Source organism: Centroberyx gerrardi, chromosome 13 (assembly GCF_048128805.1).
Source record: "Centroberyx gerrardi isolate f3 chromosome 13, fCenGer3.hap1.cur.20231027, whole genome shotgun sequence".
Taxonomy (NCBI): Eukaryota; Metazoa; Chordata; class Actinopteri; order Beryciformes; family Berycidae; genus Centroberyx; species Centroberyx gerrardi.
In genome coordinates this window covers 20,559,343-20,576,679 of record NC_136009.1, presented here as the reverse complement: position 1 = coordinate 20,576,679, position 17,337 = coordinate 20,559,343, and the positions used below count along the sequence as shown (strand labels likewise).

Below are 17,337 nucleotides of genomic sequence, written 5' to 3'. Positions count from 1 at the left end.
TAAAAAAAACATCAAAAATTCACAAAAGCAAACCTGCCAACCTGTATGCATTTTGCGTAGAAGCTCCGCATATTGATATCAAAGTAGGCTGGTATGAGTTGTTGGTCATAGGCTACCAACGAATCACCTACGGTGGCCCACGGGGGACAGTAGACACAATCATATGTGACTATTTGACAACTGAATGAATTAAATAAGATGTGGGTAAGATGCAAAAAAGGGTGTCCTAATTATCCAGGGCATTTCTTTTCCCCCTTTCCTCCCCGCAAATGACTATAGGTTAGCTAACGTCCTTGCCGGTATGTCACAGATAGCCAACGTTAGTTAGCTGCTATATCGTACATACAAATGTGGTTTGTTTAGAGTGTGGGGATGATGGGCTAATCCCCTAAAACAAACAAAACAGGGATATTCAACTGTCTGCCATCGAGGGCCAACTGTATACAGGTTTTCATTCCAATCAAAGACAGCACATTTCACAAAAGTGAAATTACCTGTCAGTAAAATAACTGGCAGCAGTGCCTATTTATTGTTGCAGCCAACCAGCTGTAGTTGGAGATACACACACACACACACACACACACACACACACACACACACACACACACACACACACACACACAAGGCTGTAGAACGCAACAGCAACTGTCACCTGAAGTCTTTGTTAGTCTCAGCTAAGTAAAACTGACAAACTACAATCATAAAGTGTCGGCTGTGTGTTGGAAGGGGGAAAGTCCAACTGGTATAACAGAATGTAGCCTAGTTACTTAGTTAGCTGAGAGTTTGCATATTCATTTATAAGTATTTGTTAATTATATGTATTCATTCAACTTTTACTGCCAGTTAATGTTGAGCTTCTGTAAACGGTTCAATATCTATTTTTGGTACACAGTACACACAGTCAGAATTTTGTTATCAGTGATCAGTAAACGGGTAACTGATCCAACATGTACTGTATGTGCAGCACACATACATGAAATTTCAGCACACACTCAAGGAGGCACTCCAGGTATGCAAAAGCACCACTTTTTATGTCTAAATGTAAAATTCAATGTCCTGTATTCGCTCACAATATTAACATCCCCCTCAATATTATCCTCAAAGGCTGCATGCAACAGAAATAGTGTAACTTTGAAGTCATACCCATCGGAAAAGAGTAGGTCAAAGCCCCATCAAGCTTCATGTAACTGACAATGTCACATTTTTTCATCTAAGCTCCATCATATCTGCTACCCAAATGTTCGTAAAACCCTCTACCAGTTTTCACTCTGTCCCAAAGGAATTGCAACCAGACTGCTCTCACTTTTTAAACTGAGAATCATGTAGGACTTTCAAATGCACTTAAGCAAGTACAACACTTAAGCAGAAATGTTGTACGGTGAGCAATGGTTCCTAAGGGCAGAATGGTGTGATACTGGGAGCTTACAGTACACACTTTCTGACCATGGTCCATTCTATTCTACTCTTAAAATGCCTATATGTATCTGCATGTCCCATTTGTCTAAGGTTAGTGGATGTGTCTTTGTACCTGTAGAGTGTCATCAATCAGAGTCAGGATGTACTGGACTGTTTGCTCCTTGGAGATGTGAGCCATCAGATTCAGAAAGGTCTTCGCACACTGAGCACAAGAAAAAAATACAATCTGATAAACACACAGCACCCATGTATCTCTTGGAAAAATAAATTGCTTTTGCTCTTATTCTGCCCAATGCCTTTGGGATTCTGACTCTAGGTCGGGTTAGCGAAGTGCAACATGGTGTTTTGTTGTGGGGAATGGATTCGAGAATGACCAGTGATGTTAAAGCCTAAGACTTCTATATGGAACTGTACCTTATCCAGTGTGCTATTGTTTAAACCGGTGTGTCTTAACCTGGGATCTGGACCCCCTCCAGTGGGTTCATGAGATGATGTTTGTAATATTTCTGATTAAAACCTTTTTCTTGAAAAATAATTCACATTTTCTTCCAAGTGAAACAGACTAAAAATGGGAAATTAAACATCATTGCTAAGAGTCAAAGTTCACTACACTGTGTGCGCATGCTTGTCACAGGGGGTCACAGATAATCATCACTTTGTTTTGGAGGGTTGTGAGCTAAAGACTAGGTTGAAAACTAGTGGTCTAAAGGAGAACTGCTAAAGCATGGGGCTGAGAACACAAGGTCAAAAGTTAAGTACTAAAAAATGTACAGAGAATGAAAATGACACAATACCTGATGTCCTTCATTGGTCAGAATGGCCTGTTTCTCCTCAGAGTGAGCCACCTCAAACCTCTTGATAAAGTCACAGTCCTCTGCTGAAATCATCTGACCCCTGGGAGACAATTCATAAAGACATTGCCATTTGGCAGGCTGTTTTGGGTGTGTTGCCACTCCTAATGATTAACAAAATTTTAACTTTGAAATATGCCAACAGCAAGAGAGTGGGTTGGCTAATAAACAGCTATTGATTTATCCTGAGTCAATCAAAGCAATGCCTTTAGTGATGAAACAAGGTGTATTGCATCAAAGTTCAAATACATGGCAACACTCATACAGAAAAAGTGTGTTACCAATCCTGACACTGAAAGATTGGGCTGAGCCTTTTACCTAGCATCTAGCTTCTAATTACAGTACCAGGTTGCACAAGAGTGCCAATCATCCTGAAAATACCACAAGTTCTCCTCAAGGCAAAAGGCACAGTGGATGGAGCTACAGTAACAAGACCACAATACCTATATAGCCTCATATAATTTATATTATTATTATATTTATATTATATGCCTTATAGTAAGAACATACATACAGTATATCCAACAAGTTTATACAAAAAGGCAAATAATCAGAAAATGATGATATGGGTTTGGTTTAGGAATGAGACAATGAGTCAAGAATCATACTGTGGAGAATTGCTTTGGAACTATAAACATACAGCCAAAAAGAGGAAGTATCACTCAAGACACTGACTCACAAAGCAGGAACTGGAGCAGGACTATCCTAGGCTAACACACTACACTCTGCCTATAACTGTAAAACATCAATTTAGAAAGCTTGGTCTAAGGAGCTTGGGGAGCGTAACTTTTCAAAGAACAATTTGACCTATACAATGCAACATATGTGCCATATAACCTATATCATAAGTCTTTTGACCAATTCTTATTAATAAGGTGAAACTTCTCAATATCACCAGATGCACCTGCAGTAGAAGATGGACATATTAACATGAGGTACTGTAGTAATTTGTACTTACTGGAGATAGGACTGCCAGTTGACCTGATTGGCCCGAACCTCAGCTGCCTTTGCAGCAATGATGTTGGTGGGGACTGCAGCGTCCACAGCCCCGCGGATGTCCATCTTGTAATATGTAAGCTACAATATATTTCTTGATAAAATCAAACACCACCTGGATGGAAACATCAGAATAAACATAAGTAGAGTACCCAATAGGTATTGTAGCGTTTGGCCTAGTGTGTTCATTGGAAGCTACTGATTCTAGATTCCATTCGCTGATAATAACGTATTAAAACTAATAGTAAAATACCTAATGTTATGATCGTATGTTCAATAATCAGATCAAGTTGTTATGGATTGATTATTGCACCGTACACAACTGTACAGAACCAGGAAGAAATTCCAGCAAGGGACTCTATTTGGAGCTACAAAAACAATTTATCATGAATCATATCATTAATATTTCGCACAGATGGTAGCTATAAAGCGTTAATTTCATCTCAGCTCTTCGATATTAGTCCCATTCTAACGGTAGCTATTACACACAGCTCTGCAGCTGGAGATGAATCCGCTAGCATCAGGTCATGCTAACTGAGAACCAATGTCACGACATGATGGGTCTTGTCGCAGGCTAAGATAAAACAACGCAGTGCATACCAAATGACGTTACATTACACTAACGCGATTGATTTAATTTACCCAGTTAACATGTCAACTGTCAAAATGTAACGTTAACATTTACTGTTGCGTTAACCGGCCACTGCAGGTAACAGTTAGCTAACAGGCTAGCTAACAGTTAGCTAACAGGCTAATGTTGACTACCACAATAAGCTGAGAATGCTAACCTAAGCTACTGTAGCCCTGTGGGTGCTAACATGGTAACTTCGCTGGATTTCTGTCAGCATGGCAACAGAATAACCGCTACGTATGAAATAACATGTAGGATGACATAATTTCGACACATAATACATTTGCAACATTTTAGTTTATCTGACAATGAATAAAGTAGTGAAAGACGGTTGAATTACTCACCCAGTGTTAGCTCTCACTCTGCGGACAGCTGACAGACTACAACAACACGTCACGCTCTATCATGTGATTCGGTCACATGCCAGTCTGCCTCAGTTTGACCAGAAGTTAGACTGGTATGGTGTCAATTTTGTAGCTAAATCACAAATTCACCAGGTTTCCTGATCTGATCTTATATTTGGTTGATTCTGGACGACCACAAACATCCTATTATATAAAAAAAAAAGATCCAAAACGCACATATAATCTTTTTACGTGTTAAACATTTTGTTCATAGCTACTATCCCCTATGAAGAACAACTAGGCCTGTATTACTCTTCTAATGATTTTTACAAGGATAAGATTATAGTAATACCATAGCAGATAAAATACCATGAAGTAGGCCTATGGCAAGGCCGCTACAAAGTCATCATTGAGAACCACAAACACAATGTAAGTCCTACATGAATATTATAGGAATACTATAGTAATTTTCATGTTTAATGGTAATCATTTGTTTGTCATTGACAGTGACCTAATATGCCTTGGTTTTAAAGAGTATTATCACAGAATATTAAATGTTATTCCTCTGGAGTTAGCTTAATCCAAATGTGATAGGCCTACAATGTTTGTGCCATTGCAGAACCAATTTCATTTTCAAGGTATGGCATAACAAAGCATGTCTGTCACAATATACACCAAATCTCCTCCTATAGGCTACCACTATGTTATTACCTGTGTTTCTAACTCATTTTCATATAGTAGAGATAGAGTTTGTGACTGTAATCAGTAAAATTGTTACCAGACACCTCAAATCAGGTTTAAATTAGCACTGTGGGCTTACAGTATTCTGAATCTGTTAGGGTATGCAATGTTGTGAAGTCTATCCCCACACAGCAACATCTTCAGTGTTAATGAAGAGGCATTGTGAATGAAAGTGGCAGAGGGCAGAAAAGATTAATGCTGTGAAATTCTGTATACCAATAATTTTTTCAAACCAAGCTGAGAAAATGAGAATAAACCCCATGTGACTCTTGCCAATCAATTGCTATCAGCTGTTTGCTTTAACTTTGTGAGGATGACAGAGGGACAGTTGATTGCTCACAGTGAAGAGCTTTGATCAGTGTTTATCCTTGTCATCTCATAATGAGTGACACCACTCAATAACTCGCATTAGCAGTTCCTGAGTAACATCCCAAACAAAAAAACCAACACCACAGCTGCCACCCACTGAATAGAGTGTAGACTGACATTAATGGTGCCGTGTGTACACTGTGACCATATGTTTCCTCTACAAAGTCCATTTACTAATGTGTTTTAATCCATTGTATTACTCGGGGCGGTTGTTGTTGGAAATTCATCAAGGAGTGTATACAATCACAAATGAATCCACTGTCTGTCACTAGTCTTCCTCTCTGTCCATCTCGCTCAGACACTAAGACCTCCTGGCTTAATCTGGCCTAAGCTGGTGAGACGCAGTAAAGCACAGAGGAATCAGGATTGCATTCAGTGGGAACATTGTCCTAATCCCCTTCTGCCCTCTCCTCTGTAAACACTCTTCTCTCGTCAGGGTCACTGATGCTTTTTTCTTTTTTTTTCTTTTTTTTTTTTTGTTGTCGTCCTGCTCTATCACAATGCGCTTCAGGACGGACACGGGAACAACATAGGAGGAAGGAGCCAGGAGTGTGGATTTCCTATGATTTCAGAGAGGCTCGCTGCCATTAGGCCTCATGTAGGGAGCGGGGCTGTGTGGCCGGAGCATGCCATGCGCTAGAGTGGTGAGGCAGTGGGAGATCAGGCCCACGTCGGCTCTGCGGGGGATCGGCCGCACCAGGGCCCTGATGTGGCAGCGGATACGGGGACTGGCCCAGGCCTGCCGGCACGGTGCGGGATACCCGGCTCCGGGAACCTTCAATGACCATGACCAAGACAGCGAGGAACAGGAGATGGTGTGCCTTGAGGTAATGACACACCACAGTTGTGTATATATCATCATTACCATCAGCCCTGTTATCATGGCCTTTGTACTGACAGGTAAATCACTGCTGTGGAGTTGACTTTTGTAGAGCAAATACAATGACAAGCAGTATAAGCGAGAGTGTCAGTGACTGAAGTAAAACTATAACTCAGAGTAAATATTTCAGAAAGTAAATGAATCAGGGTAATCAGTGGTTGCCACTTGTTTTATTTGTTACACTAAGAAGGAGCCACAGATAATTAAATCACATAGGTCTGTTATTGAAAAAGTTCTGTCAACATAAGTGATTATAAGAGCCTAATCAAACTTTTGAGGTTTGGAGTAGCCATATAGCTTCACTTCTGTCTTTCAGAATGATCAATCAATTGGCCATTATTAATCATATATGTGACATCCTTCACCATGCTGTCTATTGTTATTAGTGCACCTAGATTACTCTTGTCGGTAAGTGGCAGTGGCCATTTTTGCTTCCTGAGCGCCAATACCTCTATTTAGGGAAGCACTTCCTGTCTGCACAAGGCTTAAGAAGATTAAGAAGAGTTGAGTAAGATGTTGTGTCTTGAAATAGTATGATATAAACTCACAACAAATCTACACCAACTTGCTGATGCCTTCAACAGATTGAGAATCACCAAAAACAAAATAGATGACAGCCAGTGTTCACATCCTGATGGAATATTTTATGAGAAGCAGCTAGCGGGGCTGTTATGAATAAATGGTTTCTAAAAATAGTCTTGTTGTTTCTGAGAATGTGATTGTGCTTGGAGTTTGGCACCAGATTCATTCTTGGTAAATGGATAAATGGAGATTTCCAGTGGCTTCTGTAGTGAGGAGAACTATGTTACTATTCACAGAGGTGAAGGGATTGTAATAAGGAGTGACCATCTCTCTAGAGATCAATGAGGACAGAGGACAGGAGGAGAGAGGAGTCAGTTCAGGTCATTCTCATATGCACAACCTCGTCATTTAAAAAAGTGTCCCAAATCAGAGCCAGAGCGAGTTGAATTCCAACGGAACTAATTCACACTCTGATCATAACTAATATAGTGACAGTATTCATATATTACCACACAACTGTGAAAACCTGAACTGGAGGAAAGACTCTGACCCATGCCATCAACTGTTTCTGAGATTTTGTTTTGATGTTTTTGAGAAAACACATATTCGAGGGAGATTAATATTAGACTTAGATTCAGACAGTGCAATATATCTGTCAATAATTTATGCTAAATAAAGCTGTAGGCAGCAACTCTGAGGTCCAAGCCCAAGGAATGCTGATCATTTAAGGTTATCAAGGATCAAGAGCTGTGTAGTAGTGTTAAAAGCTGATGTTTTGGCAGCCATTTGCAGTTTCAGAGTGGAAAGGAGATCCATCCATAGAATTACACCAGCTAAACTACAACAGATTGCATACATCCATCTTTATTTTAGAATAATTGTGATTGAGTATACACTAAACGGGTGACTTCCTTGATTGCAGCACATTCAGTATGTATATTGCAAACAGAAGTCTGACGTGCCATCTTTCATATTCATTCACACTCACTTTGCATTATAAGATATAATGTGATTGGCCATGCCCACTTGCACCAGTCACTTCATATGATGACTAATAGGCCCACTTGGCCCAAATCGGGTAGATATACACCAATCTCCATGTATTTTGGTCTACCAGATTTATACATAAAATACACATTTTTGGCATTTGTGTTGCTCACCTTTGGTGGATTGAAAATCCATTTATGGACATAGTTGTCCAAGGTCCTTGAACATTTGTAAAAGTTTATGGATTTGCCTATCATCAAGCTTTACATTCGTAAAGGTTTATGGTATTTGGACAAATTATCATGGAATTCTTGTCAATTGGGCAATAGACAACACCCATTCACAAGTTCATTGCTTAATTATGTCCCAGTTGTTATTCAGTTAGCCCGGCTTACGGACTATTTGTGTATCATAGTCTATGGATGCTATATGCCAAGTTTTGGTATTAATAGGTCATGAATTGAAAAAATCCTTATGAACTTAACTATTTCTCAAATGTCGGATGGTCCAAAAGGCAAGTTTGCAAGGGTTTATGCCTCATAACTATAGAAGCTATAGTCTTTTAAACTTTTAACTTTGACTTTGACTTAAACTGTATCCCATCTGGATAGGATGGTCATATGGATTTGGAAACTTTCTGCTGAGTTACAAAGTCTCATGCGTCTCTCATGTAGCATCCCTTAACAGACATTAACAGACTATCCAAGAAAGACTGAAATAAGATCACTTCTTGGACCATTCCATCTCGAATGCAGAGAAGGCATTTTCCTTATGTCCCTTTTTTATATTCAATCCTCTGGTTGTCCTTTAAAATTTTGTACTTCGATGCATGAGAAATGATAAATGTGTTTCTACCTCCAGGTCAGCCTATCATGATGATGATTAAATGCTTTTTTATGGCCAGATCAGCTGATGCAGAGGAACTTCTCTTTCCCTGACTCATCAGTGACTGATCACTTGCTCATGATTGATCGTTTTAGTCTCAAGTTTATTGATATGCAATTAATTTCCCCTCCCAGTATGAGTAGGTTCCAATATTTCTGTCAGTACTATTGGGTATCATGCCCTATGACGTTTCACTGAATGGCCTGACCCCCTTGGCCCTAAAATCCCATTTGACTTCAAATAGCACAGCAACAACAACAACTCCCTGCAAAAGGGTGACAATTAAGAAAAAGGTCAGATGGAATCAAGGCAGGTTAGCATTTTGAGTGAGCGGTGACATAAAGGTTTCACCTGAAAGGTTTTCAAATTTCCTTGTGAGCGGAATAGAATCTTGTTTACCCTTAATCAATATTGGTAATTTGGACAATCAGTCTGGATGGAGAGCTGTTGCCTAGAGTTACGGCGCTGGAAGTGGTGTTAGAGTAAAAAAGAACACAAGACTGTGTAACTTGGATATAAGAATTAGGACACTGACTGAGCATTATTAAATTGAGCCTGACATTTACAAAGAGGTCCTTGATCAACACAAGTCTAGCGATGGAAATGGAGAGAAATCCAATAGAGGGACAATAATGCCAGACAGAAAATACAAAATCAAATACTAATGGTTGCTAAAAAGGCAATTCTCGGATTCTGTCACTGGCTTTGTTGCCTTGACTGGACAACCTGGGTGGACTGTAATCAAATCACCTTCATTGTCACAATACTCACAGATAACATGCATGATCTGTTAAGGTGTTATGATGGTGACTGCTCTCTTTCTCCAGTATCTAACTAGCTGCAGTGATTTAATCTAACTCCCATCTCTCTCAATGCCAGACAGTGCTTTGAGTCCAATTGATCCCATATAAAAGCCAACTTTTGAAAAGACTTTCTCAATCTAGTCAACCAGCTTTGTCATCCTACTGTTACGTGTGACCTTGTGTTCAGACACACTCCTCCACTTGGCAGACTGCTTTCAGAGGGAAAAGCAGATGCGTTCACTAAATCACCACGGCATAATGTATCGCTTCTGCCAGGGTGGGTATGTCAATCTGACACCACTATTTGTGGGACTACATTGCGTAACGTGAGCACAGGGGAAGGTGTTAAATGAAGTGATATGGAGAAAATCACATGTTCTTGTCTCTAGGGGGAATTAAGTGAGTGGATGTTCAGGGCATGCCCCAGTTAAACACAGCACTCACTCAGAAATGACTTAGTAACCTGAACGGGAGAGAAGTGTATTGATTCCATTCATTTTTTTTTTTGACAAGATGAGTGAAAACACACAACAGATGGGTTTTCCTGTTCCAGTATATCCGGGTGTGTACAGTCTCATTTGCAAGCTAATTTATGCCTAATAAGAGTATCATAGAGTTGTACACACACTTCAGTGCGGACACTGCAAGAACAGTTTTGCACTGAATCTTGTATTATAGACCGTCATACTCTGCAGCACTTATTATTGCAGCGTGGGACTGGTGAGATTAAATTCCATGACATGAAAGTGCATGTTGACTGACAACATGAACCACACAGGCCACAGGATACTCAATGTGTTGCTGTACATTGAGTTAGATAAAATATGTTTTACTGTATTTAGCACTTTTGCAGATAAGACAGCTATCGAGTGCAGAGTGCCATCTGCTGTTTATATAGAGCAAGACATGTGATGCCCTTTAAGGCAAAGTATTCATTATGGTGTTGATTATGTTGAAAGATATGTGAAAATGTACCCCCCCCCCTCTCTCTAGCTTCATTCAGTCTGTAATGTAGCCAATACATTGGTAGAATATAAGAACCCATCTGCTTTCATAGAAGCATGGAGAATTATTAGGAGATATCTACAGAAAGCAGATCTCATACAAACATAGTTGTGGCTGTTTCACAAATTCATATGAACATCGAGGCACTAAAGCACTTGTTTTCTCCTGTGCATGGAGAACTACTGTATGTCGTAGTGCTGTAGTTCCAGCTACCTTCAGATGGCAGTATTGTCTTAAACTACAACACCATTGCTTGCAAATGGCAGGCCTATAGATTACAAAGAACACAGCAGCCTATAGCACGCATCTGAGAAAGAGCTCCATTAACTAAACTGTAATCAGAAAACAACTGAAATGAACTGGCTGTTTCACAAATTCATTGAGTTAGATAAAGGGCATTGTAAAAAAATGTTGAAAACAACTAATTTCAGGGATTGATCAGTGAAGAACGGAAAGCACTTCACACCCTGGACAAATGCCAGTGTATAAACTTCGCAAATACTATAACATTAGCTATCAAACTGATATTAACCTGCAGCAAATAGAGAAAACAGCTGCGCCTTATCAACTGCTGGCTGTTTCAGCACCACAGACAGCGACAGCACACTTTAGCATGAGGCAACAGAAGAGCAGGTCTTTTATGCATTTGCCATCGACACTAGGGCTCTAGTAATTTTGTATAAATTCTTTCAAATACTTCGAGCTTTCTAGGTAGCACCAATGTAACCAGAGCTCAATTTAAGTTTCTCGTGTTTTTCTGCGCAATATGTTACTTTTTGGCACTGCATTTTTAGTTTCTCTCTCATTTATGATTAACTGAGAATCATAAAACCATGTCCTCTCTTTGTGTAGTCCGTTTCTACGCGTCCACATGCAAGGCAGAGTAACATAAACGCGGAGCTATACTGCGAGCTGCACAATAAATCTGTGACATACTGTATAGGGGGTTTACGCTCTCACTGGGCTACTACTACTTGGAGAGGAGACGCATGCGTACTGACATGAAGCAGCCGGTCGGAAAAAAAGCCTTATGTGCCAACGGATGTAATCAAGGCAAAGAATTACCTCTTCTCTCTGGGCATACATGGTGAAATTGTAAGTATTGGTAGCCAACTGATGTATCCTTGCACGGACAGTTCGTGAGTGGAGCGTGTGAGGCCGTTTCCTGGCGTTTTAAATGGCATGTCACTATCTTGCTGTACAGTGGGCTTTTAACAGATCTAGGCTGTGTCTTTTCGGTGGTTGTCCAGGGTGATGAAGCTCTATGGTTCTTCATGGTGGCACTTTCCATTGATGTGATGCGAGCTGCTAATGCAATGGTTTCTGTTGTTAAATTGCACAGGAACACCTCAGTCCCCGTGTCATACACATTTATTTTACTCTAAGATTGCATAAGAATGGTGATTCATTTTGTGTTTTCATGTTTTATCCTTTGAATGGATACCACCACCCCCACCCCCATTTCATCGTCTATAGCTGTTGAGTCAAGCCATAGCGTAATGCAATTGTGTCAGCTTTGAAGTACCCGACACCTAACGCGTAAAATATGCCATTTGGCTAGACGCACAAAATCTGCAGCTGAAGCTTCCTCCGAATCTCACTGAAACCGCATACGGATCCATTTTAGAAATGGACAAATGGTATTGTATTCACTGAAAGGCTGTGATAGAGCGATGCTGCGGTTATAGATTTGCAAGCTGCGCCTTCAGGTCCCCCTCCCATGTACCAAATCTTCTGACATTTTTAAAGCATCGTTTCTTGTGTCAGGTAGTAGCCTAATGATGCCGTGGGTTGGAAGCGACAGCTTTGTTACATAAATGATCTGATAGGATTTGCCAATGGCTGACCTGGTGATGACACATTTATTAAAATCAGACAAGAAGTCATTCTGTGAGCAAAGCTTGTCTGTAGACTATAGGCCTACAAAGCTTGATGGAGATTCTGTTGAATATGGCCAATATGCTATACGTGTAGTCACAGTTATTATACAAGGATTTCCCATGAACATCCTAAATGTTGCCTAAGGTGCATGACAATTTAACACTTGACAAGTTGATAAATCGTAAAAAGCTTAATTTGTGCATTAAATTTATTGCTTATCCGATGCGTCATTTTACGCATTACACGCACCCAGGCTGTTATGTATTGCAAAGGCATTCACAAATTTGATATTTTGGGGGTTGGAGTTTGGATGTTGAGGTTTGGCCCATCATTCATTCTTTTTCACATGCAAGCTTAAACGAGACTCTAGTGAAACATGCAATCATTTTTTGGAAAGAACCATTTTTTGGAGAACCAGAAATGTTTTTGATGCCCACATATTTGACATCAGGAAAAAAAAAAAAAAAAAAAAAAAAAAAATCATGGCTACCAAATTATTCTTTCACACTTAACCCTGACAGGGCATACAGCATTCCATTAAAATGTGACCTCTGGGCATGCCAGCACATGTTCTGCCCAGAGAGCACCAACAACACTTTACTTCTTGTAAATATAATACGCAGATAGATGCCAGTAAGAGAGTGGCAATTTAACTACACTATTTACTGTAATCACTTCCTCCATCTTGGTGAAAGTGATCGCCATGCTGGTAAAAATGGATGCCACATCAGCATTTAACACTGGCCATCGCCTTTACTCAGCATCATTACTGTGTTCCACCCAATGCTGTCCTTTACTACCATTTTTTTGCACTGACACCGATTTATAACCTACAAGTACATTGCTGGCCAAGAGAATTCCCTCCCACAAGTATCCTTCCATGACAACCTGAACAGGACAGCACAGCTCGGTTTTGTTCAGTTAAATACTGTTCCAGAGACTGACTGACAGTACTTAGTGTTTCCCTCTCCTCTGTCCACAGCCCATGGGATCAGAGCGGATGGAGATGCGAAAGAGGCAGATGTCGGTGCAGCAGGAGTCGGCAGCGGGGGGCACTGCACCGGCCCAGCAGGGCCAGCCGGGCCAGGCCAACCCACGGGGCTCCAATGCGTGTTGCTTCTGCTGGTGCTGCTGCTGTAGCTGCTCCTGGTAGGTCTTCCCCACCTGCCCACGACTCGCTCACTGTGCTCAGCATGGCCGACATTGCTGCACACGGGACAGCGCAGTCTGAGCTATCTCGACAGGCTCAGGCTGGTGTCTTAGCTTGCTCACATGGTGTGTGTGTGATCTGTGTCTGCTCTTTGCCTTTTTGCTCAGCAACACACACCAAGATGTCAACTAGTTATCTGCTCTAAATGCATCCGCTAGATCAGTGGTTCTCAACGTGGAGTCCGGGGACCACCAGGGGTCCTTGAGAGGGTTCCAGGGGGTTCCCAGAAAATTGATGAACTGTCAAACTTCACCATTATTTAATTTACAAGAACTTAACACAATTAGAGAATGTAGAAGAATGACTATTTTGATCATAGTTTCACTGTTATCTCTCTACCTACAATACAGATAGTCATGGAATTTTGGACAAAATCATATCTAACAATAAAAATATTCTCAGATTTGGGGCCGAGAGACAAAGTCTAATCAAATGGGGGTCTGTGGCCCTAATGTGGACTAAATTAGCGGTCCTTGATATGAAAAAGGTTGAGAATCACTGCACTAGATACAGCATCAGGTGCAACCTGTGTAAGCTCTTAAATGATCTGCAGTTCACCTCGCTTCATGTGGTTGATGTCAAAAACGAATAACTCCTTTTGCATAAACTATATAAAAATTAATAATCAAGTCATGCAAGTCAAATGCATTAAATCAAGACACTAATAGTAAAACTTGGTGAGATGATGGCGTTGAAATTTTACCCTTAGCGGTTATGGTTGTGAAATCTTTAGATTAGGGCCTATATGTTGTGTTTACATGTCCGTCTCACCATTAGGAATGAAGACAGGGATGAGAGGAACCGGAAGGCATCTTATGACGTCAAGGAAGGGACCGCAGACTGTGAAGACAGGTCAGTCGCATTCGCTGCACAAAAAGGCCTTATCTACTAAACACATTTTGTAAAAGCAAACAGAAAAGTTGAAATCGCTGACTCCCGTGTTGTCCGTGCTCTCTGCAGTCCTAAACCCACGCTGGACGAGGTGCGCGCATGGGGGCAGTCGTTTGACAAGCTGATGTGCTGCCCGGCGGGGAGGTCCTCCTTCCGACTGTTTCTTCGCACTGAATTCAGCGAGGAGAACATGCTCTTCTGGCTCGCCTGTGAGGAGTTCTGTAAAGAGACCAATAAGAGTGTGATCGAGGAGAAGGCCCGGGTCATCTACGAAGACTACATCTCCATTCTCTCGCCTAAAGAGGTCTGACAGCTCTTGACTTTATTGTTCTTCTAAAACAGTGTTGATATCGAGGGTAAATCTTCACGGTGTCTGATGAATGTTCCTCTTATCCTTCCCAAGAAATAGTTTGATAGTTACTGGGAAGCGGCTGAGACGCTGTCCTCTCTAATTTTCCTTTTCCTTGACACCCAGGTGAGCCTTGACTCCCGCGTGCGCGAGGTGATCAACAGGAACATGCTGGAGCCCACCTCCCACACGTTCGACGATGCCCAGCTGCAGATCTACACACTAATGCAAAGAGACTCGTATCCCCGCTACATGAACTCCCCAGCCTACAAAAACCTGCTCAACACTCTGTCAGAGCAGTCCCCCGAATCTTAGGGTGGTAAATGACCTGTGATCTTTTAACTCTCTTTATCCCCCCCACCCTTTTTTATTTTCTTTGTATGTTCAGTGTAGGATTACATGAACCGGGCCTCGGGCCTGGCCCCTCCCAGGGATCTCAGCGCTATTGTGATCTGCACCTGACCGAAGACACTCAGGTCTCAAAATCTCCCGAGGGCTCGACATCACAAGTACTGCTACAGATCAACATAGCAAAACACTCCAAAGGAATACGAATACATTTTTTTTCTGTTGTTTTTTGGATAGAAATAATCTATTTTATTTGTGTTCAAAGTTTTTTTATGGTCTGTTGTTTTTTGTATGATTGTTTGGGGGAGAAAATGATTCCTACTGTAGACTATATATTTATGAGTTTGTAAATAGTAAAAAGGGAATTGTGGGTATTTTATGTGGAAATGCCTGGTTCTATTTACTGCGTATGAAAATCAAAGCTCAAGTCAAAGGCTACATGTTAGCTCTACTTGCAGGCAGCTTTGTGGGGTACTGTATGATTTACCTTGGTTTCACCCTGTTTTTTGTCAGCTAACCTCACACTTTGGTACCTGTAACAGTGACTTGGCAACTCCAGTTCATGTAGATATTGTGAGTGATTCAAAGTAAATGTGGTTATCGGTGAAGTAACAGAAAGTGACGATAGCTCTTGTCACAGAGTGCAATTTGTTTCCCTAAGAAACTAAAATCAATGATGGGAGGGTATATTAACTTTCTTTACTCAATCTTAACCACAGAGTTGTTGACTTAGCCTATTTGAGACAAGATTTTTTTATTCAAATGTTACTCAGTGAACGCCTCATAGGTTTCACAATATTGAAACAGTCAATGTTATTTTACCATAGTCTGACATCAGAACTTAAGCATTTCTATTTATAAAGTATTTTTTATTTATCAATATCTTTTGCCAATACAGATACCAATACCAGCAAGTACAAAGTATGTTTTAGTATTACGGAGCAGTAAACTATACTATAAAGTCATGCACTGTTGATAAAAAAGCAGAAATTAGTGAGAATGAGAACTATTATAACAAGCCTGGTCATTTTTTCACGTTGAATCTTTTGCCATGTGAACGGAGTTGGGCTAAGGGTGCAAATGCTCTAGGGTTATTTGCGGAAAGAGTCAATTGTTACAGTGAGAGATTTGGTGACTTAAAAATCATAGTTTCAAAAGCCTGTCTGTTATTTTATCAAATTGACTGACGACTGAAATTGACACTGGGGTCAGGCCAGCTTAGCAGTGACACCAAAGCTACCATGTAAACTGTGTTCATACGTTTATTGAAAACGTTTCCACTTACTAAAATTGGAGTTGCCAAGTGTTAAATACTTTTATGTATTCTGCTAGTTTTAGTTGAATTACTTTGTTGCCTCACAAACATGTCACTCAAAGACAAGATCCTCACATGGGGAAGTGCCTTGACATTCAATTTTGTGACATCTTTCTCATGGGCAACAGTTGTTTTCAAACTCTTGCCATATGGGTGGCTACTGGAGCACCCTTAAGTCAGTTACTGGAAATTGTCCCTCTCATTGGCCAAATTATCGCATGTGTATCGTCTTGATTCCTTAGTCGTGACTACATCAGTCCATTTTGGTAGTGCTACCAAACAGTATGGTGGAGATTAATGACAACACATGCCTTTGTTTGTTGAGGACAACAAAGGTGGATGGATAGGGCTGGCTGACCTGAACTTCTGTCTGCCAACCTGTGTGCTTCACGGTGGCACTTCTACTTGTCTTAGAGTTAACTTTAACTTAATATGTGCAATTTGAGCTGATGGATACACCATGTAGATCAACCTCAAACACAATCTAAGCCAATGGTTTGGAGTGATACTGCCTATAAATGTTGTTTCTTCTTCTGTTTACTATATGAAATGTGTTATTTTGCGCTAAGTTTACTGAAGAATACATTTTTAAAAAAACAAATAATGTGAATGTTTACAGTATATGGTTTAGTTTTTTTTTCTGTTATTCTCCAAGAAAATAATGACTTGTGGGCATTTTGATTCTTTAAGATAAAATAAAGCACAATAATTTTACTGACTCTGGAATTATTTTTTATCACAAAACCACAATACAACCTTTTCAAGCACTCTAACATGCCTGCAAAATGAATCTTTAAACAAACATGTATGGGCTGCTGGTCGTGATGGGATTCTCACTCACATCCCTATTAAAGTATTTTTTGAGTAAATCAGCAGACAGATCAAAATATTGGTGAAATGGGGTATAAAGATG

General features: G+C 40.5%; 2 protein-coding genes across 3 annotated transcripts in view; one reads left to right on the top strand and one right to left on the bottom strand.

Moving 5' to 3' along the window:
• atp6v1h (ATPase H+ transporting V1 subunit H) overlaps positions 1-17,337 on the bottom strand; it is a 290,066-nt gene that overhangs the window by 21,359 nt on the left and 251,370 nt on the right. The window contains exons 1-4 of one of the 2 annotated variants that reach the window (XM_071918234.1): positions 4,239-4,291; positions 3,226-3,378; positions 2,211-2,310; positions 1,529-1,618 (exon numbers count right to left, since the gene is read on the bottom strand). In XM_071918234.1, coding sequence (XP_071774335.1) covers positions 1,529-1,618; positions 2,211-2,310; positions 3,226-3,329 — 294 coding nt within the window. In that variant the 5' untranslated portion in view covers positions 3,330-3,378; positions 4,239-4,291. Of the gene's footprint in view, positions 1-1,528; positions 1,619-2,210; positions 2,311-3,225; positions 3,380-4,238; positions 4,292-17,337 lie in introns of those variants that run through there. The other variant, XM_071918235.1, reaches the window with a different exon arrangement.
• Positions 5,975-15,076, top strand: rgs20 (regulator of G protein signaling 20). Its single transcript, XM_071918231.1, is given in 6 exon segments — positions 5,975-6,163; positions 7,456-7,479; positions 13,294-13,459; positions 14,286-14,373; positions 14,482-14,716; positions 14,888-15,076. Coding segments are annotated over 6 exon segments (891 nt in total).